Source organism: Sorex fumeus, unplaced genomic scaffold (genome assembly GCF_029834395.1).
Source record: "Sorex fumeus unplaced genomic scaffold, SorFum_2.1 ptg000072l, whole genome shotgun sequence".
In the NCBI taxonomy this organism is placed as follows: Eukaryota; Metazoa; Chordata; class Mammalia; order Eulipotyphla; family Soricidae; genus Sorex; species Sorex fumeus.
The window spans coordinates 28,449,690-28,475,429 of NW_026606129.1; the positions used below are offsets into that span (position 1 = coordinate 28,449,690).

Consider the following 25,740-nt stretch of genomic DNA (forward strand, 5'->3'; position numbering starts at 1 on the left):
ATAGCACCTGGCTTGAGCTGAGGCCCTGAGAGTTGCTGTTTTACCAGCAAAGACAAGACAGGAAGCCATAGGAGGGGATGGGAGCACTTCAGGGCAGCCCTGGGCTATGGGGGCAGGAGACCCCAGAGCCTTCAGGGCCCACCAGCCCAGGGGCCCTTTCCTCTGTATTACCTTTTTTTGCCCCCTTTTTTGGGGGAGTCTCTTTCTCCGGTCACCTGTGCAGGTATTCAATGTGAGGGTCGAATGACTCAGTGCCGAGGATCCTCTGGGCCACCCAGGAGGGCCTCCAAGACTGCATACAGTGGGGCTGGAGCACAGTGGGTAGGGCGTTTGCCTTGCACACGGCCAACCCAGGTTTGATCCCTGAGTACCGCCAGGAGTAATTCCTGAGTGCATGAGCCAGGAGTATCCCCTGTGCATTGCTGGGTGTGACCCAAGAAGCAAAAAATAGATAAATAAACAAACGTGCACACAGTGATGTTTGGAGAACTGTGGCTCTGAGGATCATCAGCCTTATGCAGGGCCTGACCCTTCATCCCTCTCACCCCTCCCCTCTCTCACCTACCTACTTGTGCCCTAAACAAGGGCCTGCGTCCCCTGAGCCAGGCCACTGCAGGTGCAGAATGGCCACAGCTGGGATGCTGTGAAGAAACACCTCTGAAAGCAGCATCAGAGCGCAGCCATGCCCAACACTTAGTCTCCCCAGGTTCTAGTCCCAGCACCTCATATGGACCCCAGAGCCCTCTAGGAGGGAACCCTGAGCTGAAAGCCAAGAGGAAGCCCCTAGTACCGCTAGATATGAACCCTTCCCCGCCAAAAAGAAGGAGAAAGGGGTTCATTTATATGGCAAAAACAGGCTTGTTGGATTTTATAGTTTCTGCTGCAGAAGGGAGTCCTGGGCTTCCTGTCAGACCCCTGTCAGCCTTCCTGTCAGCTTGCCTCTTCCCCCCAGCATCCTGGGAAGGCAGACTGGGTCTCTGGCCCAGAGCGGATTCATCCCAGAGAGGAGGAAGGGAGGGTGGGAGAGGAAGGGCTGCTTCCTGCCTGCCAGCTAGGGCCTCTTCTCCCCACCCTATTTCTCTCTCTCTCTCTCCCCCAGCCTGGTTTTCTCTCAGCAGTGCTCTGAGCGCGCCTTCCCTCAGTCTCCCTCTCACGCCTTCATCACCAACCCCAGCGGGCCCCTCTCTCTGCTGCTGGCGACGGCTCTGGGAGAATAGATAAGCTATTTGAAGCCGCGTGCCTATGAATCCAGCCACCAGTATAATAAAACACCGGGTTATTTTGTGTTTTATTAACTGCCTCTTCCCTTCAGTTTGCATAATAGTGAGTGAGATTTTCATGCCGTTAAGAAGGCTGTGCATTACCTTTAATAGAAGCTTCGACAGGCGGCTTCTCTCTCCCCGCCCGGCGCTTGATAAAGTAACCTCATCCGCAGCTGATGAAGATTTCCTTCACACTCGCTGGGCCCAGGCAATGTCTTTTTTTCCAGCTGGATACTCTGTTGTAAAATGATTTCCCACCATAAGCTTGCCTCTGTCCCTCTCTTCTGTATCATCTTCCTACCCACTAGACAAACTGCCTATTAAATTTAATTACAAACCAAATGGCCACACATCTTGATCTGATCTCCCCACAGCGCACTGATTTCCACCAAGGTCCCAGAGGAAGGGAGGAAGGAGATAAATCTGGAGGATGCGCGTGTACTTTCCAGAAGGGAGATGGTGGGCAGCAGGCTCAGTGGCCGTGTCTTTGGGGCATCTCTGGCATCACCTCATGGCCCATTTTTCTTCCTAACATTCTTCTCCCACCTGCATAACAACACCGAGTTCTGTGGGCTCTGTGGACTGGTGGGCAGTGAAGCGACCAGCGAGGGATGTGGGTTAGGGGTGCAGGAAATTCTTTCCCGCACTGCCGATGTGTATCAGGAGCCTTCCTTCGGATGGTTCAGTTTTACCTCTGTAGACTGATGTCATTGAGGCCTTACGCAGCCTGGAGAACTTTCCCTTCCAAATGATGGACTTCCTGGGCATGATAACTCTGCCAGGAGCGGGTGCTTTTAAGTGCCTGATTCACTCACCAGCTCTGCTCCGGGCTCCTACTGGATACCAGGCCCTGGTCTGGACAACGGTGAAAGTCTGGGCAAGTCAGACAAGAAGCTCAGGGGTGTGTGTGTGTGTGTGTGTGTGTGTGTGTGTGTGTGTGTGTGTGTGTGTTCAAAGCACAGAGCAGGACTGTGGGGTGAAAGGACTTCAGAAAGGATTCAGAAAAGTAATGTCAGGTCAAAGATGTGTGGGGATGCATCACGCCTCTCTGGGGAGCATAGTCTTGCTGGATGGAAGAGCAGTGGGAAGGGCTGGAAGTAAGTAGGAGCATGTCTAACTTGTCACTGGGGGCAGAGGTGGTGGCTGGGTGACTTTTGCAGCTGAGGGAGTGAATTTGGGGGTCAGAGAGGAGCAGAGGTTGACTGGGGGGGCGGGTATTTAAAGGATCACACAGGCCACTGGAAGAACTTTGACTCCATCTTAGGGGAAAGGTATTGGAGATATTCAGCAACACCATAACTTGCTCAGACTATTGTAAAAGGACCTTCTCCAATCATTAGGATAGACTCTAAGGAGGTGAGAGAAAAGGAAGGAGACTCACGAGGAGACTTGTGCAGAATCTGAATCCCTGCAGATGATGTTGGTTCAGGCGAGGATGTTGGTGCTCTCCGAGTCTCCCCAGCCCTTTGCAGAGAGGGAGAATATGAGATTCTCTGACCAAAACCTTCCCAGAGCTGTAACTAGAACTGCCCATTGGTCTGAATTTTCTCTCTTGTGACAGGAACCAAACTCAGATTGAAGTAGACTGAAGCATCTTCATCTTTCTGGTGCCTGAGGTTGGGCTGGATCCAGCAGCTCCCGATCAGCACTGGGCCGCTTTCTCTTTCCATCATCTATCTCTTCTTTCTTCTGAGTGAGTTTGTTTCCTTTCTCAGGAGGCCCCTGAAAGCTCCTCACCTCTGTCACTCATCAGCGGTCTGGTTTCCTGATCATTCTCACCGAAGTCTCAGCCTTAAGCCTCCTTGGTCTTTGCTGCTATTTTCCTATGGCAAAGGGACCACTCTATGAAACCTCTGATTAACCAGATTAGAATCAAATGCCCTCTCTGCCCTCCATCAAGTTAGACAGTCACATTCAAACCCTCTTGGCTGAGAGGGAAGTAAGGGCTTCCCTGGGACTCAGAAATAGAAGAGGGGCTGGCAGGCAGGCCAGGAAAGGCTAGATGCATGCAGATTACCCACACCAGAGATGCTGCCTGGGAGGCTTTGGGAAGAGAGAGCCAACCACTCTCTTGAAGCTACCTTGTATCTACAGGATGGGTGTCCTAGCCGAAAGTTGAGGCCAAGAGTCAGTTCCCACAAGGTCTTGATAGAATTCTATTTGCTATGTGCTGTGGGCATGTGTTTGGCTTCAATAAGAAGAGATAGGAACTTAGCTCAGGCAGTGGAATGGGAGCCATGTGGGGACTTTGCTGTCCTTGTTACCGCTGTCCTTGTTACCATTGCATGTGGGCATGGAGGGAACAAGGGTCACTGTTGTGGTGCCGCCCTTTGCAGTGCCGTGGGTCAGTAGCAACGATCAGGACAAGAGTCTTGCAGGAACCAACCCAGGTCCTAGAAGATTTCCTTTGCTTCTTTCCCTCTGTGATTCTGCCTAACCCTGCTGGAGAACCCTCATGGTGCAAGTTCTATACCCCTCTAGACAGATGGAGAGACTGAGGCATGAAGAGAGGACATGACTGAGTTGGGAAGCAGTTTAGGTGTGATGCAGCCTTGGAGACAGACTTGTTTTGTATTCCAGAGGCTCAGCCCCTCTTCCTGGAAGGGTAGGGGATGCAGGGAGATGTGGGGAGGAGGCATCTAGCATGGTGCTTCTGTATCTTGCCTGCTGGAGGTCTAATGTTCTGCCTCACCCCCTGGAGACCTGGAGGGGTTCAGGAAGTATTCCTGGGATAAGGGAAGAAGCAGAGGAAGAGGAAGGAAAGCTTGGAGTGGGTGGAGGAAATCCCAGAGTGAACAGGACAGGTTCCCAGGGGATTTCTTCATGCATCGCAAAAGAGTTGGGGATCAAGCTGCAGAAACTGAGTCTCAGGTGCTGAGTGGAGATTGCTAACGGTCTGGAAAGCACCTAGGGACTAGGGTGGAGTCCACAGGCTAAGGGGAATGTCCACAGGCTTCCCTCTGATGATCACTGTCTGAGTGTCCTCAGAGCCTGATGCTGCCTCATTCACCCCATGGCACCTGACCTGGCAGCTGGACCTGTGCGAGTGGGGGAGAATTGGGAGGAGGTGAGAGAGATATCCCACATGAGACTTCACTGTAGCCCTTGCAGTCATATGCTCCTCCAGGATCTGTGTTTTGCTGTGATGTTGGTTTCTTTCTCTCTCTTCCTCATTCTCCTCCCCCTCACTCCGTGTGTGTGTGTGTGTGTGTGTGTGTGTGTGTGTGTGTGTGTGTGTGTGTGTGTGTGTGTTGGGGCAAGCATTATACATGGAGGTGGTCAGGGCTCTGCACTCAGGGTTCATTCTTGGTAGTACTTAGGGGACCCTACATGGTACTGGTGATCAAATCCAGGTTGTCTATATGCAAGGCAAGCACCCTATCCTCTGGCCTTTGTGGTTTGTTCTTTCAATCATCATTGTCCTGTTTTTCCCCCTTTTATTCTTTACTGTGCAATTTCAGAGAGAATTTCAAAGTAGAGAGACGAGAGCAAGGAAGCCTCACCAGGGCTCCCCAGTCAGCCTGGTCCCTGACACCTTTCCACACCTGCTTCCCATTACATTTATTCAGAAATAAATGACAAACATCTCACTTTGTAAATATTTGAATGTGTCCTAAATGATTTCCCAGTTTGCAGCCTCTGCCAACAAAAGCCTGACTGTAGTGTCTCATCTCTCCTGCCGCAATCACCCCAACCCTTAATAGCTCAGATTTCCAATTTTCCTCTCTCTGTCACAATCTCTTTAGCTCGTATGTTTGGATCAGAATTCAGACAAGGTTCACCCCTGCTAAATTGGTTCCCTAGTCTCCTATAAATGTTTTTCCCCGAGTCGAGTTTATTACATGATATAAGATTTCTCTTTATTAAAGGTCTGGCTTGATGAGCTTGACAGACTCTGCACACTTGCCCTTTACCCCCACCCTGTCAAGGTGTGGAACATTGCCAACACTCTAGAAAGTTCCCTCATGAATCTTTAGACTTCCCTCTCCCCAGCCGCACAGCCTGGAACCCCCAGGAAACTGCTGTCATTGTGGTGTGGACTTTTCGGGAAAGTCATAGCAATGGACTCCTTGGTCAGGGGGTCTTTGCATCTGCCCCTCACGGAGCCCCAGAAAGTTTCATGGTTCCTCACATGACAGAGTCCCCTCGTCACCACTTCTGGCTCGCCTCTGTTGGCTGAGCTCTCAGTGAGGCTTTTCCAAGAGACAGCGACTAAACCTTGCTTGCCCACCAGGTGGAGAACTTGCCTGAGGTGTTTGGAATCTAGGTTCCTCTTCCATTTCACTCTCCTTTGCAGGGTCATTGTTGAAGAAGCCAACCAGGATTCCCTCTATCCCTTGTCTCCTGGATCGCTTGCAACTAAATGAAGAAATGCTCTCAGGAGCCAGAGAGAGGGTATGGGGTTAAGGGGCTTGCTTTGCACACAGCTGACCCTCTTTTGACCCTTGGCACTGCAGGTGGTCCTTGGAGTACCACCAGGAGTGATCCCTGAGCACAGAGCCAGGAGTAAGCCCTGAGGAGCCCCCAGGGTGTGGCCCCAAACCACCACCTTCCCCCGAAAGAAAAAGTAGCTCTCTCCCATTGGAGCTGTGACCAAGCCAGACTATTTCATGGATTACAGTGTCTTTTTCCATCAGGACTTTGAAATGCCTCCTTTTAAGGACGGGCCCCCTGTGCCTAGGTTGTAAATGGCGATTCTTCATTCCATCACACCCTCACTTAGTGGCTGGAATCACTGAAGGAGAGAAATTCCACTGATGTGTTACGGGGTGAGCCGGGACCCCAGGTTCAAGACCCAAGCTCTGGAACTGCCATAGAAGCCGTGCCTCCCGTCAACTCTTCCAGAAATAACCCCGGTACTGTTCTCTCTCTTGCTCTTAGAATTCCAGTGCCGACCACCGCGTTCGTCTGGACCTGGGCCTCTGGGACAAATTCAGTGAGCTGGCCACCAAGTGCATTATTAAGATCGTGGAGTTCGCTAAACGCCTGCCCGGCTTCACCAGCTTGACCATCGCAGACCAAATCACCCTGCTCAAGGCCGCCTGTCTGGACATCCTGGTGCGTGGGTGCTGCTCTGTGGGGGTGCCGAGGCCTGCCTCCTCCTCTCTCCTCTCTCCAAGGGGCCATCCTGGGGCAAGCCTGACCAGGAATGCTGACCTTGACAGTAGGGAATGACCCCTCTCTGTCTCTGCTATTTCATGTCACCCTGTGCCCTGGGGTTCCCCCAGGTCATTGCAAGACCCTACCCAGGACAGCCCTGAGTTCATAGAACATGGGAATTTACCAAGAGACCATATCTGGGAAAAACTTTACCTTTCTTGAACCTCAGTTTACCCAGCTGTACAAGGCAGATGACTTCTGCCCTCTGCCCATCTGTGAGGTTTCTAGAGCTGCAGAGAGGGTGGGGGCATTGTCAGTCCTTGCTTTGGGGTCTAGAAGTCCCTCTCTCTCCCTGGCGTGGGATTCAGGGAAGGCCAGAGTGGTTGCTGGGACTGCAGGTTTATGCCTTGCCAGGTAGGGGGCTGTGTCCCTGCTGGGAATGGGTGCTGATGGGCCGCTTGGCCAGGGAGATAGCTGCAAGGGATGACTCCACCAGCAGGGGGGCGCAAGGGGAACTGATGACCAGCTTTTCAAGCTGGGGAAGAGAGGAGCTGACAGGGTGGCAGGGAAAGGAAGGCAGCTGGGGTGTCATTGCTTCCTGTTTGCTGGTTGGCTGTTGGCACCATTCACCTTGAGAACAGATGTGATTCTTTCCTTCTCATAAAATCAGCAGATAAGGGCCAGGGAGATGGTCCAGTGGTTAAAGCACTTGCCTGGCAGGTTAGATTTCCCAGCACCACATGTTCTACCCCCCCACCCCACCCCCGCTCTTTGAGAACTACTTGGGGTGGCTCTGGAGGCCCCGGGCCCCACTGCAATCAGATTATCCCTAGCTCCCTAGCGCTACAGGGCCCAGGCAGCAGCGGGGTTCAGGCCGTTTCTTGTGAACTGCCAGTCTGGTTGGCTGAGAATCACCGTGGGACCCCTGCCTTGGAATCTCCTCCCCCTCAAAAAAAAAATAAAGGTCTGGCTGAGCCTGGGGAGACTGAGAAAAACTGGAATGTGAGGCTGCACCCCCACAGAAGCTTAACTGCTAGAGCATGTGCCAAGATATGAGTGTGACCCCCCAGCACCCCATTCCCACCCTGGAGTGCTCCTGAGCACTGGCGAGGTGGCCTGGTGATTCTGAGCCCACTCCCGCTGTGTGTGGCCTGCCGCAGTGACTTACTGGCAGTATTGAGAACAGCCAGGTCATACCTGTGAGCTGCTGATGCTATGCTGCACCCTGGGTGTGTGCCCACATACATGTGCATGCAGCGCACATGTATGTGGGCACACACCCATGTCCCATGCAGCCTCTGGCCCCTATGTCTGTTGAGCGCCTGCCGTGTGAGGGCTCTGAATTGAGGTTCCTTATAGCCTAAACAGCTTCAAAGCCTTCGTGTTTAGAGCTGCAAAATAATTCCTTACTGGATTTTTGTATATGGTAGGTTACATGTTAACCAAAAATATGTATTCAATATGCCAAACACAGTAACAACAAGTCTCACGATGGAGACGTTACTGGGCCCGCTCGAGTAAATCGATGAATAACGGGAGGACCGTGACCATCACCGTGAATATTTAGATTAAATCAAATATATTAAAGTCTAGTTCCATGTATTTCTCTTGGCACTTTGTTTTTGATTTTAGTTTTTGGTTGACACCCATGGGACTCAGGTCAGGGTTGATTCCTAACTCGGCACTTGGGGATCATTCATGAGAGGGTGCAGGGGACCATATGGGGTGCCAGGGATTGAATCCCACTGGGATGGGTGCTAGAGAAGCAGCTTCCCTGCTGTCCTATCACTCCAGTCCTGTCTGAGCATTTTTAAATGATAACTGGTAGGTTCTGGAGAGCTAGTACAGGGGCTAAGGCACAGGCCTTGTAGGCAGCGGGCCCTGACATTTGCATGGTCCCCAGAGTATCACCACATCCATCCCCAGAGGCCCCTGAGCTGGCTCTGGTGGTCCTTGCACCTTAGATCCCAGAAAGCACCACAGCTTCGGACCCTCATGTCGAACCACTGGTGGAATCACCAAGCCATGCCTCTGAACCTCTGAGTTTGGGAGGCACCAAAAGTGACTCCTAGAGATGGAACAAAAAATACTTGGACTCTTAGGTGAAATAAGCTCCACTATTCAGCTTATTGCTCAGAATGCTCTTCTCTTTCTAGAATAGCAGTCCTGTGCGTGCTGGCCTAAGAAGCCCCTTCAGTCCGGGCTTGTGCTTTCCCTCCCAGCAGGGGCAGGCTGGCGCCTGGGGCTCCTGCCCAGACAGTTCACTGCCCAGAGCTGATCACACAGCAGGGGCTAGTTGCCACCAGGGAAGACAGCCTAGAAAGCCCTGTATGTGCTACTGTTTGTATTATTGCTACCTCTCAGTCCTGGAAGAACCAGAGGAGCAATCCACAGGTCAGGTCAGGCCCTGCCCATAGGTGGCCAGATCGGCCAGGATAAAGGCCGAGACGGGTGAGAAACTGAGCCTTCTCCTTGCTTAAAAGCCTGCTGCCCTGGGAGCTGGAGCAATAGCACAGCAGGTAGGGCATTTGCCTTGCACGTGGTCAACCCAGGTTCAATTCCCAGCATCCCATATGGTCCCCTGAGCACCTTCAGCTGCATTAGGTGTATATTGCTGCGTCCTCAGTTGCCCCAAATGCAGCAGTGAGAAGCGCCAGAGTGTGGCAGAGTGTAGGGGTAGGGAGGCTGCAAGCTAGTAGGTCCTGCCATGCTTATACCTGCCAGGCTGTGGGCCGTGTGCAGACAGTGTGTGGGTGGGTGTGATGTGGTGGAGACTGCCAGGCGCGCATGCTCAGCCTCTCTGCCATAGAGGCTGAGGTGGCATCGTCTGCAGGCGGACAGCTCCTGAGATGCTCAGCACGTTGGCTTGGTGAGTCAGTGCTCAGGGACAGGAGCACTTCTGGCCACAGACACCTCTCGGGGGCTGCTTGAGTGTCATCTAGACAAGACAGCTGGCTTTCCCCCAAATAGGAGGTTTGTGAGCGAGCAGCAGGCACAGAAAGAGGCACTGTGCCTTGGAGGATATAGTTTCCCAAACTCACCAGGCATCATCCCCTCTGCAGTCACAGCGTCAGTCACTAGGGCTTGGCCTCTCTCACCATAAGGGGACTGAGCATTCTCATTGGTAGGAGACTGGAGCAAAGGATTGTGGGCATGTTCTAAGATTGTTGTTCCTTAGTTCTGAAGGTTTTCTCTTCCCAAGTGTGTGTGTGTGTGTGTGTGTGTGTGTGTGTGTGCGCGCGCGCGCACACGCATGGATGGATGTAATGATGTGTATATGAAAGTAACGGAGTTTAAGGAGCATGTTCATGGTGTGGGATGTCCACAAAGAGCTCTGAGTAGGAAACTCCAATCCAGGGGCAGCTTGGGGGAGGGAGGAAGTATGGAGGAGAAAAGCATGTGTCTGGCTACACCGTAAGGGCTCGCTGGGGCCGGTGAAAGTGGCAAGGCAGATGTGGCCCCAGGCAAACAGTGGGGGCTAGAGTGATCAGCACCGGTGAGGTCTTCTCTATGAACATTCTGGTGCCATGGATGCACCAGTGGGTACCCGTCAGGAGTGTCTATAGGGGCACAGTTCTGAGGGCATCCCTGGAAGAGAAGAGATGGAGGCCTGAGTGAGGGGGGTTGCCGGGAAAAGGAGAGGTGCGGCTTGGCCTCTGGACTCTCACATGCTCATCTCCAGCACAGGAGCACTTCGGGAGTTGGGGTCAGGGTCTGTCCCAATGGAAAGATACTCTGATGTCCTTGCTATGGGTTGAGCATCGGCTTTGACCCTCCAGAATGTTGTGTGGCCCCTCCCTTGGGGGCAGGCCTTGCTGGAGCTATTTTTACCCCTCTCATGTGGTCTGTGTGCTCATGAGATGGAAACAAAGGGTGTTTTAATCTTCAAGAAGCATCCCGGTGGTACCACAGACATTTGACTTTCGTGTGACAAAATGAAACTTCGTCATTTCTCTCTGGAGACTAGTCTGACCAGAAGCCACATGGCAGCCTGGTACCCACAGGGGCCAAAGATGAGGGCAGACACAACCCCCCCCCCAATAAGAGAGAACATTGACATTCTTCCTTTTTCCACTCTAGAAAAGTTCATTTATACTTGGCTTTGATTTTGAACATTCTAGGGTGAGCGAGCAAGACACAGCTTAAATGCTTTGTATAAATAAATAAAGAACCCAAATATTAAGGAAGAAAATCGTTCAGAAGAAAATAGTTTGAAAAAGATACTGGTGCACTCCAACGTTTGGGCTGAGATTTCTAAGTGAGATGTTGACAGCTTAGCAAGTGCCTAATCCTGGTCTTTTCTGCTTTTCCAACAAATTCCTGGCTTCTTTTCTTCTCGCAGGGGACAGATCTTTCATACTTTCATCTTGGCGGCAGGTTAAAGCTGCAAATACTTTTTTAGTACCTGTTTCATTCCAAACTGGAAACGCATCTGGAGATAGTGAGCCCTTTAATACTGCACATACTCGCTTTGCTCTTGTGAGAGCTTTGAATAGGCTGTAGGTTCCCTTGTGGGGACAGGGGATTGTGAATGCTGATCTCCAGGTCCTGGAGCATTACTGTGTGGGCATTTTCACCTCCCAGGATTCTCCTTGGGATATAAAGGCCTACTGATCTCTGAATTCCTTTGCTTCTCTGATATTGGAATTGGCTTCACTCCCCATCAGACACCAATATGAAGAGCAGATTAGCCAGCCAGGGACCCAGCAGAAATGACTGTGCAGACTCACTCCAGTAGCCCCTGGACAACTATCCAAGAGGCAAAAACAATCACTCATCCAATGAAGAACTTGAGTGATGTTTTGATAACCTTTTATGTTTATATATAGCTTTTCTAGTTCCCTGTACCACTTGATCATGTAATAAGAATATTAAGCAGTTTGAGCATGCGTATTGTGAGGTTGATAGAATGTTGTGTTTCTAGGCCAGAGACTAATGGGCTCGCACACAGCAGCTAGGTTCCCAGGAACTGTTGCACAGGGTGTGCAGTGCACAAAGTTAGCCTCTCTGGGTGATATCCAAACAACACCAGGCAAGGAATGACCTCCATCTGGATTTGAAGAGTGACAGGAATAGGCAAAGGGACCACGGTAAGCAAAAGTTAAAAAGCATGGATGCTACAGATCATTAAAGTGAAGTGAATTATGCCACCTAGGAGTTATATAGGGATGGAGCAATAGCACAGGGGTAGGATGTTTGCCTGCACACAGTCAACCCAAGTTCGATTCCTCCTTCCCTCTCGGAGAGCCCGGCAAGCTACCGAGAGTATCCAGTCCGCATGGCAGAGCTTTCCCCATGGCGTATTTGATATGCCAAAAACAGTAACAAGTCTCACAGTGGAGACGTTACTGGTACCCGCTTGAGCAAATTGATGAACAATGGGAGGACAGTGCTACAGGAGTTATGTAACCTTAAACCATTTGAGTTCATTTACCCATCTTTAAAATGGGGCAATAGTACTTACTGAAAGTTGATAATTATTCTAACACAACTCATACCTGACCAGTAAGACATTATTCTTGATTGTAAGCTGGAGATGAAGCCTGCTAATATTCATCCTCTGTTGGGTAATACTGGGTTGTCCTTGCTGCTCTCGCAGGGACCTTAAGGTTTATTGACCCACTCCCCCAACAGTGCAACTGAGTCACACCCAATTCCACCAGGCATAATTATCCTTAATACCTCAGAGGAGGTACTTATTTACATCCTTTTGTGTTTATTTATGGTTTGGGGGCCATATCCGGGAGTTCCCAAGGGTTTGCTCCTGGCTCTGTGCTCAGTGATAAATCCTGGTAAGCTGTGGGAGACCATCTGGGATACCAGCAATTGAGAGATACTAGGTTGGCACATTCCAAAGCAAGTGCCCTGCCCATTGTATTCTTTCCTTCAGCCCCTCCGTGGAAGGTTTAATTGTACAATTGTCAAGAAGGCATGGGTGGAGCCAAATACTGCTGTTGTCGTCTGTGTGAGGTAGAACAGTGCCTGGCCAGCCAGAGAGGAAAGGGAGACACTGGAACTAGTCTACGAACACAAGTCCAATATTACAGGTGCCTTTCCACAGCACTCCACATCCACCCTCATCCACTGAGGACCCCCCAGATAGAATCATAGAGAAGCAGGGCTGGCTCCTAGTCCACTGCCCCGGAGGCTCAGAAAACACCAGAACACAAGACCTGCCCTCTGTGGCAGCTTCACCTCCTAAGTAATGTGGTGCAGGAGTTTGGAGAATCTTGCAGTATTGAGGATCTTGCAGATGACCCCAGCCCCCCAGCATACTCGAGGACTTCCCAACATGATGAATGATGTGACTGACAGAAGTTCTGTTTCATCTACTTATTTTGGTTTGGGGCCACACAGCAGCAGTGCCCCAGGGCTACACTTGGTCCTGTGCTCAGAGATTACTCCTGGCAGGGCTCAGGAGTCTAATCATAGTACTGGCATTCACACTAGGGTTGTGGCAGCTGCAGTCTCATGCAAGGTGAGTGCCTCAACCTTCAACCTGCAGGAACTCTTTCTGGCCTCAAGTGCTGTTTCATTAGCCCTGGAGGGAATCGGGGGAGGGGACTCTAAAAACTGGAGCTCCCTCCTGATTGGGCATCCTGTGGGTTTTTTTTTTCCAGAGGGCCCCTCCATTCCCCACACGGCATAGAATCTTCTCATCATAACTTTCCTTCCTACATTAGTGTGAAGGTGGACAATCAGAGGGACCGCAGTTGAGGAGGGATTGATTTCTCTCAGTGCTTCACATTGTTCTAAGGGTTTTCAGAGGGAAATAACAAGTATGGAAATGCAGTGGGTGGGCAGAGACCCCTTTTGGGTGGAGAGGAGCCCTGGAATCTGAGGTAGGCAGGACAGGGAGACCCTGAGATGGAACAGCAGCATGGAAGCAAGGTTTATTTATTTTATTATTTATTTATTTATTTATTTATTTATTTTCATTAGTGAAACACCATGTGGTACAGTTGTAGACTTCGTGCTTGGATTTCAGTTATACAATGATCAAGTACCAGTCCCTCCACCAGTGCCCATTCTCCACCACCAATGAACCCAGTAGTCCTCCCCCCCTCCACCCCCCCACCACTGTGGCAGGGCATTCCCTTTTGCTCTCTCTTTCCTTTAGGGTGTTGTGGTTTGCAATAGAGGTATTGAGTGCTTATCGTGTTTGGTCTACAGCCCACTTTCAGCATGCATGTCGCATCCTGAGCAAGTCCTCCAAACACCCTTTACTTGGTGTCCCCTTCTCTATCTAGCTGCCTTTTCCCCCAGCATAGGCTGCTGGCTTCCAAGCCGTGGAGCAGACCTCCTGGTACTTGTCTCAACTATTCTTGGATGTTCGTCTCCGATTCTGTTACTTTATATTCCCGAGATGAGTGCAGTCTTTCTGTCTGTCCCTCTCTTTCTGACTCATTTCACTTAGCACGATACTTACAGAAGCAAGGTTTGAGATTTTCTGTGCTCTGAGCACACCTTGGAGTGGGGGTCTCTTTGGTGGCAAAAGTTCTGGGGTACCCTGCAGCATAGGTCACATGTCCCAGGAAGGAAAGTCTGATGCCCTGAGCCTGGGCTCCACCCCGCTTCTTGGGCATGAGATAGGGACCCTGGAAGAGGGCCTCTAACTTGGATCCCACCACAAGTTCCCCGGTCTTGACCTTTCTGAGACTTCATCCCTCTCCCAGAAAATAAGAATAATATCCACTTTACCGGATTGTTTAAAAGATTGAATGGAAGCCATGTATAACACTTGATATATACTAGACAATTAATACATGGTGGGTATTGCCTTCTTGCCTTCAGACTCTAAGCTCTTAAAAAAAAACCTACTCATATTCATCTTTTTATCCCCAGTGCCTGGCATACTGCCTGGGACATAAGTAGGTACTCAGTAAATGTTTATTTGAATCAAATGAATTACTTTTAGTGCAGACATTTCTCAAGTTTTCTTCCATTCTCTTTATTTCCTAAATGGCTTCAGCCCTTGTGTTGACTTTTAGTCCAAAGAGCTGGAGAAGACATTCAGCAGCCAAAGGGAGGGTAAATGCCTCAAGTCACTCAGGACCTTGAAAATGTGCATGTTACTTTCCTGCCTAGATCTGATTTATATTGCCAGGGCAGGCTGACTTCAATGATCAACAAAATGTTTTATTTTTATTTTTTTTTCCCTTCCAGATTCTTAGAATTTGTACCAGGTATACCCCAGAGCAAGACACCATGACTTTTTCAGATGGCCTTACCCTAAATCGAACTCAGATGCACAATGCCGGATTTGGTCCTCTGACTGACCTTGTGTTCACCTTTGCCAACCAGCTCCTGCCTTTGGAAATGGATGACACAGAAACGGGCCTTCTGAGTGCCATCTGCTTAATCTGTGGAGGTACCAACTACCTAGAAAACCCTCGTGAGAGTCCATGAAGAACAACTTACACTTGTAATTTACGGGAAATTCATCACCTCTGTCTTGGAGTTACTTTGCATGAAAAAACATTGAATAAAGCCAGGCATGCATGCTTGGGGTTTGTTGCATTTTTCCCTATCATAGAGACTGAAGATATTGGAGATCCTTCTGCTCTAAAATACCCAAAAGTTATTTCTCCAATTCCCACAGACACACTATTAAAGGCAGGATCAGATAGTTACAAAATAAATTACTTGGGGACATCTTAATAATAATCCAAGGAACTAACATATTCTATTTGCTGATTTTGTGACTGGGAATTGGATGGTCTCCCTAGCAAGCTTTGGAGGACAAAGATGACCTTCTTTTTTGTAGTGACCCCCTTATCTGTAGTGACCCCTACTGGCTCACAGAGGTGAAATCATAACTGGTTAAAAAGTAATGACTTTAATTCGGGACCAATTTACCTTGTTTTTATAACTGTCCTGTGCAAGGTTTGTTTTGATTCAGTTCAACAGTGACACCTCCTGGTCATGAGAAGTAATTCTCTTCCTGTAATGAAAGTTATCAGCCATCCAGAAGTTTCCCATCACTAAGGGGAACAACCATTAATAAGGATCACTACTTACAGCAGTGGCATTTATCTTCACATTTTATATGTGAATGAAATATAAAATTAACAAAGCCATAATATGGTAGCAAAAAAATGAGAGAGAGAAAATGAGCAGAAATCCTCCAGCCTGGATAGTACATATCTCCTCCTGTCTGATACCTCTAATTGTTTAACATTTTATTCCTGATATCTAGACCGCCAGGACCTTGAGGAACCAACAAAAGTAGATAAGCTACAAGAACCATTGCTGGAAGCACTGAAAATTTATATCAGAAAGAGACGACCCAGCAAACCTCACATGTTTCCAAAGATATTAATGAAAATCACAGATCTTCGTAGCATCAGTGCTAAAGGTATATGTAGACCCCCACTATGTGAAATAAATCCATAGTCTTCATCAGATTGAGCTTCTGTTTTTAAATGTGTTACTTAAAACAGTTCATAGTTGCCTTTTTGTTATGTTGGAGTTCATTTCTTATTGAAATCAAAAGGATTAATACTCTTTTTAAAACAAAACCTTTCATCTTACTTTACTCATTGATGTTAATAAATTGAGAGCTCTAAAATTCAGATGACAGTGATTTTAAAAAGCTAACTTCACAAAGGACTTATGACCTATCTTTTCATTTTTCTAGGTTTTTTCCCCCCTTTTATTCCAGCTCTTCACATATGGTCTGCTATATGTAACTTCACTACAGTTTTTCCTAAACATTCAAATCTCAAAAAATTTTTTAAAACATTAGGGTAATTGTTATTTTCAGGCACCTGAGCAATACAGATGTGCCCAAAGCGTTATCATAGTTCAGTGTTGAGAAGGGTTTTTCTTTTCTTTTGGGGGCTGTGGGAGTCGGGGGTGGGAGCTCGATAGAGCAGGAATTCAGCAGCTAGCCCTGGTACCGAATGTGCTGTATTTGTTAGTCTCCTTACCCCTTAGTACACACCGTTCACTAAGGTCTTGGTAAGTCAAGGAACAAACTCGACATTTCAGAAAGTGCTTGTTTAATAAGGAGTTGATTCCTCAGCTCCTTCTGAGAAGTTTCTTTGACAAAACAGTCCATCCCTTGCATGAGATTAAGAACAGAAAAGAAAAAAGCAGATACCAACATCCAGCTATTATTTTCTGTGACTTTAAAACAAGGCTACTTAACAGATGACTGGTTAAAGAAACTTTGGCACATTTACACAATGGAGTACTATGTAGCTGTTAGAAAAGATGAAGTTATGAAATTTACATACAAGTGGTACTACATGGAAAGTATCATGTTAAGTGAAATGAGTCAGAAAGAGCGGGATAGACACAGAAAGATTGCATTCATCTGGGGAACATAAAGCAACAAAAAGGGAGACTAACACCCAGGAATGGCTGAGATTAGTACCAGAAATTTTGCTCCATGAATGGAAGGCCAGCCACATGTTCTAGGTGAAAAGGAAGCTCAGGTAGAGAAGAGAGCACCAAATGAAGGGTGTTGTGAGGACCCTCCCAGGGTGGGAGAAGCATGCTAAAAGTAGTCTATAGACCAAACATGATTGCCACTCAATGCCTCTCTTGCAAAACACAGTACCCAAAAGAAGAGAGAGAGAACAAGGGGGAATACCCTGCCACAGAGGCAGGATGGGACAGGGGGGGATGGGGTGTGGGGGGGATGCTGAGACCTGTGGTGGTGGATGACGGGCACCGGTGGAGGGATGGGCACTTGATCATTGTATAACTGAAACCCAAGCACAAAATTTGTAAGCCTATAACTGTACCTCATGGTGTTTCACTAATAAAAAAAAGAAAAAAAAAAAAAAAAGGAAATGCCAAAAAAAAAAAAAAAACAAGGCTACTTAATACTGACAAGTAGAAATTACTGTGATTATGGAAATCTGTAATCTGCATTCTGGGAAGAGTTGCCACGAGCCACATTTGACATTCAAGCATTTGAAATGTGACTAATGTGAATGAGATACTGTTTTTCTCATTTTATTTCATCTTAATGAGTTTATGTTTAAATAGTCACATGTGGGTCATGGCTAACATACTGAACAGTACAGTGCTGTATCAGACTAATAATCGCAGTACATTATTTAAACAATTGTTGCACATTATTAAAGCTGCTTCCTCCATTTGTGGATAAGCGGTATCCTTTCAACTAATTTTCAAGGTACACTTATTCTAGTCTTTTATCAGGAATTTTTTTTTTTTGGCTGGTAATTATACTTGTACTAGTATTTTTTCCTGAAAGACTGACATCAGATTTATCATCATATCTTGGCAGTTTGGCTATAAATAGCTACGACTTAAAATTTAAATTAAGACAGTCTCTGGGAATCATTGGATGACGATTTTTCACCCTTGTTCAAGTCGGTGAAAGTTGATCCCTAGTTATTCACTTTAACTCCTTATCACCAGATTTCTATTATCTTTTTTTTTAAAGGTGCAGAACGTGTAATTACCTTGAAAATGGAAATTCCTGGATCAATGCCACCTCTCATTCAGGAAATGCTGGAGAATTCTGAAGGACATGAACCTTTGACCCCAAGTTCAAGTGGGAACACAGCAGAGCACAGTCCCAGCATCTCACCCAGCTCAGTCGAAAACAGTGGCGTGGGGCAGTCACCCCTGGTGCAATAAGACACTTTCTAGCTACTTCAAACATTCCCCAGTACCTTCTGTTCCGGGATTTAAAATGCAAGAAAAAGACATTTTTACTGCTGCTTAGTTTTTGGACCGAAAAATATATTAAAACTCAAGAAGGACCAAGAAGTTTTCGTATGTATCAATATATACTCCTCACTGTCTAACTTACCTAAAAATACAAACTTTTTAAATTCTAAGAATCAGCCATTTCATGCAACCAGAAACTAGTTAAAAGCTTCTATTTTCCTCTTTGAATATTCAAGATTGCATGGCAAAGACCCAGTCAAATGATTTGTCCCTGGTTAAGTTTTTGAAGACTTTGTACATACAGAAGTATGGCTCTGTTCTTTCGATACTGTATGTTGGTGCTTTTGTCTTGCATACGCAAAAATAACCAAGACACCGAGGTTATAAAAGACTACTGTACATGCCCAGCTAAGAAAGGTTCAAAAAGGTAATGGTCTTGCTTTCACAGAATAACCAAGACATCAAGGAACGGGACTGCTGTACAGTATGACAAGATAAGGCTAAAGATTTTCTAATTTAGTTAGTATGGAAGCTTGTCCTTGCTCTTTATGATGTTCAGACTGCATCTTTTCTTTCATGTTGCCCAGTAAAAGTATACAAATTAACTGCACTAGCAGAAGAGAATTCTGTATCAGTGTAACTGCCAGTTCAGTTAATCAAATGTCATTTGTTCGATTGTTAATGTCACTTTAAAAGTGGTTTATTGTTTAATGACATAACTACACAATTTTAAAAATACACTTTTTTTACAGTAATGATAGCCTACAAGGCAGAAACACTTTTCAGTGTTATGAAGTTTTTGTTTACCTATTCACAAGCCACTAGGGAAATTTCGTGGATTAATTAGCAGGCTGGTCTACCACCTGTATCATGTAATGCTAGTGTCCTTCCTAATTTCTGCCTGATATCGGGGTTGTTTTTCCAGGTTCTGGATGCCTTGGGGGCTCACATTAACCCTCTGGGGCATGGGTAGAGAATCTGCATCCTTTGACCTTGTTCAATCACTATGAAGCAGAGTGAAAGCTGTGGTAGAGTGGTTAACAGATACAAGTGTCAGTTTCTTAGTTCTCATTTAAGCACTAGTGGAATTCTTTTTTCTTTTTTTTTGGATATATTAGCAAGTCTGTGATGTACTTTCACTGGCTCTGTTTGTACATTAAGATTGTTTAACAATGCTTTCTATGTTCATATACTGTTTACCTTTTTCCATGGAGTCTCCTGGCAAAGAATAAAATATATTTATTTTAAAGGTGTGTGGGAGCTTTTACTATACACTGCATCTTCAGGAAAGAGACAAAGAACACAGTTCCATTTTTAATGTTTAAAGTTCATTTCAAAAAGCAGGTCTGTAGGCTGCAACCATGACAATTAAAATCTGTGCTAATGCACGGCAGTCTATAACAAGTCTACAAGCCAATCAGACAGTACATGACATTTCGATGAGTAAAAAAGGGCATAAAACTGTATGTGTAAGAACAAAATGTTAAAAGGCCTACCACAATAATAAAAAACCATCAATTACATCATCACATTAAAATAAGCCAGATGTACAAAAGTCTGAGACAGAAAAGACAAAAAAGGACAACACAGGGAATCTGTTAAAATGTTTCTGTGCACTTTGGGCACTTAATTAAACATTGCAAAATCAACATCTTCTTCTTCATCAGACTCTGCAAAATATTTCACTTCTTTCCGAGCCCGACCCGTCCGTGGCAGAGAAGGTGGTTCAGAAGTGAAGTCTGACGGGAAGATGTCCACATCCGAATCCTGATCAAAAGATGTTTTCTTCGGTTTCTAGACATTGTAAAAAAAATTTTCAAATAATTAATCCTTCACTTTACATTTGGGAAATTGTACAAATCATTCTCTTTAAATCAAAATTGTAATTCATATGTCAAATATAAAAATGGTTAACCTACTCAATTTTAGAAAGGGAAAAAAAAGGATTATGTAGCTCCTTTCTCACCTCAATGATCTCATATTACTTATCACCCTGACTTTCTTCCAGTGAAAATCTCGTGTTTTCTTACTGTACACATATGCCAATTGTGAGGAAAGCAAGACCTACACAGAGTAGGTACTGCACACCCTAAGTGTTTCATCACCAAGATGATTCTGAATTATAACAGACAACTGCATGGAAAGGGGCAATGTCAAAATCAGCAGAAAGCTCCATTCACCAAAATTAATATTTTTAGTACTCTAATAAAAAAAGATGGTCTTTGAAAAAGATGGTCTTTGATATTCTTCATATACCAAAAGGAAGTATACTTATTAAAGAGTCTAGACTAGTTGGAAAAATAACCACCTTCACTGAATTCAAGTTTGTTTTGGAAATTAAAATTAGCCCTAACCAAATTATCAAATTTTATACAGCCATAATCTGGTTTAAAAGATAATTTTTCAGACAGGTAATGTATTCTTTTATTGGATGAAACAGAATACTCTTATTAGGTCAATGTATATTACACTTTTAGTAAGTAAATAGTCTTTAATATACAGATTAATACTTGGATAAGAGAGGTTAGTTCAAAGTATATTATGATACATTGTAGTATTAAGTGAGCAAGCCAGTAATAGATCAACTTAAACAAAAAACATGCATTAAAAGATGCTCTCCATTACCTTGCTTGCTGGTTTGGATGTTTTCCTGCCAGGGTTATAATCACCTTCATTTTCAGAGCCAGATGCTTTCCTTTTCTTGGCCCCTCGGCCTTTACCTTAAAATGATACAAAAGTGTTTTATTTTCCTCCCAAAGATAAGTGCCATCCAAACAAATAACTATCAAAACATACTTTGTTTCTTAGGCATATGAATGATGTAGAAACAATGTGACTACATCATGTCAGTTCTGGGTTGAAGTGGCTAAAGAGCATAAGCATTTACAAACATACATTTAAACTAGTTGAAAGGTTGGTGACCAATTTTAATGACCAATCCCAGGGTACTTAGAAGGGCCTTAGGCTTTGGTGGGGGGCAGAGAGAAAGCATGGGGTAATGGTGCTTGCCTCACATGTGGCTGACTTCTGTTTGATCCCGGGCATAGAACATGGTCCCCGGAACACTGTGAGAGGTCACTACTGAGAATGAACCTAGGAAAAGTCCCTGAGCAACACTGGGTGTGGCCTAGCCCCCACCCCATACAAAAATTTTTAAATAGGTTGTTAGGCCTGAAAAGGAAATTTCTGTTATGTGAAGAAAAAAATTTTTTTTGTTTAATTTGTCACTGACCGAAAAAAAAATAAAGTATGAACTGCTAAAAAATGCCTACTTTTAAAAACAGACACCAGTTTTAGAAGCATAAAGAAGCTAAATTTTATCTATCTCTTTATATACTGCTAACAGATCCCATTTTAAGTAGCAGAATCTTAGAATAAACACTAAAATAAACACTTAGAATAAACAATCTAGAATTATCTGTTAAATCCACATTCTCAAAGAATTACCACAGCAGTCTACTTCTTTTATTTAACTTCTAATCATTAGAAAAGAAAGGGAGAAAGGTAATAAATGGTGATCAAATATTCTATAGCCTACAATGCCAATGAAGGAAAAGTAAATTACAACAAGCTAGTTATTTGTAACAAAAAATTGCCTAAATTATCTTGACATGTGGTGATAGCACAGCGAGTAGGGCGTTGCTCGCGGCCAACCCGGTCAACCTGAGTTCAATTCCTCCGCCCCTCTCGGAAAGCCCGGCAAGCTACCGAGAGTATCTCGCCCGCACCCCAAAGCCTGGCAAGCTGCCCGTGATGTATTCGATATGCCAGACACAGTAACAACAAGTCTCACAATGTTACTTGGCTCGCTCGAGTAAACTGATGAACAACAGGAGGACAGTGACAGTGACCTTGACATGTCATACTGACCAATATAGTGACACTTTTGAATTTATAAAAGCTTTAAAACAAAAATATCATAAATACTGATCTCCTATCACTATGCTTCTTTCCTGTACCCACCCTTCCCATCCCTACCCCTCAACCACTATTTCTTCCTGTTTCCCTATCGGTCTATTCTTATCCAAACCTCCACTTTATTTCTTAAACACACTGTGTCAGCTGTACGGAAGGTTGAGCAGTTACCCTTAAAGAAAATCATGATTTACCTATGCATGTTTTAAGAACTTTCTAGATTCTGATTAGGTCTTGGGGGCAGCTCTGAGCCACACCTGGCAGTGTGCAGGGGCTATTCCTGGCTTTAAACTCTGGAGTGAGTCAGGGCATGCTCAGGGGACCATACTGGGATTAGAAATACGATTCTATGGTCAGGATGGGAGATGTGTGCTGAAAGTAGATAAAGAAGCAAGCATGATAACCTCTCACTGTCTGCATTACAAAACATTATGCCCAAAAGTAGAGAGAGAGTATGGGGAATATTATCTGCCATGGAGGCAGTGGGAGGGTGGGAAAGGGAGGCGGGGTATTGGTGATATTGGTACTGGGGATATTGGTGGTGAGGAATGTGCACTGGTGGAGGGATGGCTGTTTGATCATTGTGTGACTGTAACTCAAACATGAAAGCTTGTAACTATATCTCGCAGTGATTCAATAAAATAAAAATAATAGTAAGAAGAAGAAATAGAATTCAAAATAGGATCAGAGCCAATGGCAGTCGCACACAAGGGCAAGTACCTTACCTCCTGTATTCTTTTTCTCTAGCTCTAAATTTTCTAGATTCTGGAGGAAAGTGAGCAGAACTTATGCTGGGGACCTTCTGTGGTTCTCAGCACAGCTGTCATTTTTCTCTATGAGCAAGAAACTCAGAGTCTAAGAGGTCAACTTCAGCCAATGAGCATTGCAGCTTGATTTAGTGAGGAGCCCTCTCAATGACCGCTTCTAGTAAGCACACTGCCAGGACTGGCTGACTAGTCTACAACCATTAAGTACACAAGTTGTTCACTTAACCTCTTTGTGTCTTAATTTCTTGATCTGTAAAACCAAGAAGTGACTGGACCTAGACTACCTGGCTCTGCTTCTTAAACATTTAAGGAAGAATACAAAAATGTACTGACACCCAGTCTCTCTAAATTCAGTGAGCTAAATGATGCTTCATGGAAACTATTCAAAGATGATCTTTACCTTTTGGTGCTGCAGTCTTCTTTGGAATGCCAAATTCGGAATCTGAATCAGAGTTTATAGTCTCCACTTTCTTCTGTTTGGGAGTTCTCTTGGGCTTAGGGGTTGTATCTGAAGGTGGTTTTCCTGTTAAAAAGATTCCCATTTCATATATCAATGTAATACATTTACAAATGGAAGTAACTGACTCCTATAACAACAGAATTTCTTACTGATAATATGAAACTGGGTAGTTAAAATGGTTTCTCTTGATGACAATGTAAAGGCAAAATGCTGTTTAATTATGCAAAACATAGACATTTTAAATAAGAATTATTAAAACGAATTAAGTTCATTGAAATAAACTTGAAAAAATAGCAGTAAAAATATAGTCATGACAAAAAAAGTCACGGTCACAGTCCTCCCGTTGTTCATCAATTTGCTCGAGCAGGCCCAGTAACGTCTCCATCATGAGACTTGTTGTTACTGTGTTTAGCATATCAAATACTTCACGGGTAGCTTGCCAGGCTCTGCCGTGCGGGCGAGATACTCTCGGTAGCTTGCCGGGCTCTCCGAGAGGGGCGGAGGAATCAAACTCGGGTCGGCCATGTTGGCCGCTTGTAAGGAAAACGCCCTACCGCTATGCTATCGCTCCAGCCCGACAAAAAAACATTTGACATTAATTACAATCCAAATACAACCATGTGTTAATTTAACTTTTAAATATAACTTTTAAAATCTAACAATCACATGTTAATTTTTTTGAGAAAAATATATTCATGGGGTTCTTAAATATCATAAATAAAAACTAGTCCACTTTTATTTAAAAAGTTGAAACCCAGGGGCCAGAAAGCAGCAGCTGATCCGATTTGATCCCTCACATATCATGTGAGCTCACTGCCCGAGCCAGATATAAACCCTAAGCACCACCAAGTGTGGTCAAAATGCAGACAGAAGAATGAAATCTGAATGCAATGAGGGCTGGAGCAATAGCACAGCAGGTAGGGCGTTTGCCTTGCATGCGACCGACCGGGTATGATTCCCAGCATCCCATATGGTCACCCAAGCACCACCAGAAGTAATTCCTGAGTGCAGAACCAGGAGTAACAGATGTGCATCACCAGGTATGACCAAAAAAGCAAAATAAATAATCAGAATGCAGTGATACAGCACAGGGCTTAAATATATGTCTTTATCAAATCAACCAAATTTGATACCCTAGCACTACCTGGTGACCTGCGGGGTATGGCTCTGGATACCCTCAAATATGGGGGTGATCAAGTAATTCTCAGAACCACAGGGTCTGCGCAGCACCACATCCTCAAGTTCTTGCATTGAACTGCTGGCTCCTGGTTGGTTATGAATCACCAAGAACACACCCCTTCGTTGGTCCCCCAAAAACTGTTATCCTAACTTAAGACTTCTATGTGGAAAGAAATATGAAACTTCTAAATAAATGAGGTTTTATTTTGTTTTTGGTTTCTGGGCCACGTCCAACAGTGCTCAGTGCTTACTTGTAGGAGGGTTCGGGTATCATAATATCTCTTGCTGGGGATCAAACCATGTACAAGGCAAATGCCCTACCAGCTGTACTGTACTGTTGTTCTGGCCCCTGAGTTTCATTTTTTAAACTAAAAACGAAGCTAAAAGTACATTATGCAAATTTATAAATTAGTCTTATAGGATTAATAAAAACCTAATTTGGAGGGAGAAAGAGTATTGAGTTAACCATTAAATTTTTTACTTAAAAAGAAACCCACACCAATTTTATGGAAAACAAATTCTCAGACCCATCTCTTTAATAAGAAATTAAAGCTAAAGCCTCATTAAAACAAGAAGGACCAGGGATGTAGCTCACTTTGCCTTTCATGGGTGAGGCCCTGGGTTTGATCCTCAGCACCATCAACAAAAAGATTTAAAAAAATCAGGAGACCTCCACACTGTGTGGCTTCCCTCTTCCCTCCATGTTGCAATGTCTAAATGTACAGAGGAACTGCATGGCAACTCTTGACAAATATACATGTGACACAACAGAATATTTTATGAACTAACATCTTGATCTCTGGGTCAGGACCCTCACAGAGCAACAGTTAGGGACGTTTCTTATTCAAAAGATTTTCCAGGCTTTGCAGTGGTAGGTAGCACTTACAATTACTAGGCAAATATGGCTTAGAAATCTGAGTACTATGACTGCCCTTTTTTCACCCCCTGGTTTTGGGGCCACACCTGGTGGTGCTTAGGAAATACTCCTGATTGGGATGGTGGATAATATGTGGTGTCAGGGATTGAACTGAGATTGGCCACATGCAAGGCAACCACTTTCCCCTGTAAACTACCTGTCTCAGCCCTATAAACTGCTGTGAAATATTAGAGACATACTATTTACGTTGCATAATAATTTAAAGGATTTGGAGTTAAAAATAAATGATGTGGGACCAGAGAGCTGATAGGGTGAGTAAGGCATTTGCTTTGCATGCACCTGACCTAGGCTTGATCTCCAAGAGCACATATAATCCCTTGAGCTGAGAGCCGGTAGTAAGCCCCAAGTTCTACCAGGTGGTGGCTCAAAACAAATATAGACTATCCCACAGAGAAACTTGACCTTGAAATCATCTCCTTGAAAAAAAAATTTTCTGTATCTTAAACTTTTCAAGGCACATAAAGGAAA

At 45.3% G+C, this 25,740-nt stretch overlaps 2 protein-coding genes across 4 annotated transcripts in view; one reads left to right on the forward strand and one right to left on the reverse strand.

Moving 5' to 3' along the window:
* Positions 1–19,263, forward strand: part of RARB (retinoic acid receptor beta) — a 463,175-nt gene extending 443,912 nt beyond the window's left edge. For both annotated transcript variants that reach the window (XM_056129876.1, XM_056129877.1), the window contains exons 5-8: positions 6,144–6,320; positions 14,529–14,733; positions 15,562–15,720; positions 17,785–19,263. In XM_056129876.1, coding sequence (XP_055985851.1) covers positions 6,144–6,320; positions 14,529–14,733; positions 15,562–15,720; positions 17,785–17,981 — 738 coding nt within the window. In that variant the 3' untranslated portion in view covers positions 17,982–19,263. The remainder of the gene's footprint in view (positions 1–6,143; positions 6,321–14,528; positions 14,734–15,561; positions 15,721–17,784) is intronic.
* A 52-nt stretch (positions 19,264–19,315) lies between these two features.
* The window catches only part of TOP2B (DNA topoisomerase II beta), a 70,858-nt gene continuing 64,433 nt past the window's right edge, over positions 19,316–25,740 (reverse strand). For both annotated transcript variants that reach the window (XM_056129875.1, XM_056129874.1), the window contains exons 34-36: positions 23,097–23,219; positions 20,640–20,734; positions 19,316–19,808 (exon numbers count right to left, since the gene is read on the reverse strand). In XM_056129875.1, coding sequence (XP_055985850.1) covers positions 19,641–19,808; positions 20,640–20,734; positions 23,097–23,219 — 386 coding nt within the window. In that variant the 3' untranslated portion in view covers positions 19,316–19,640. The remainder of the gene's footprint in view (positions 19,809–20,639; positions 20,735–23,096; positions 23,220–25,740) is intronic.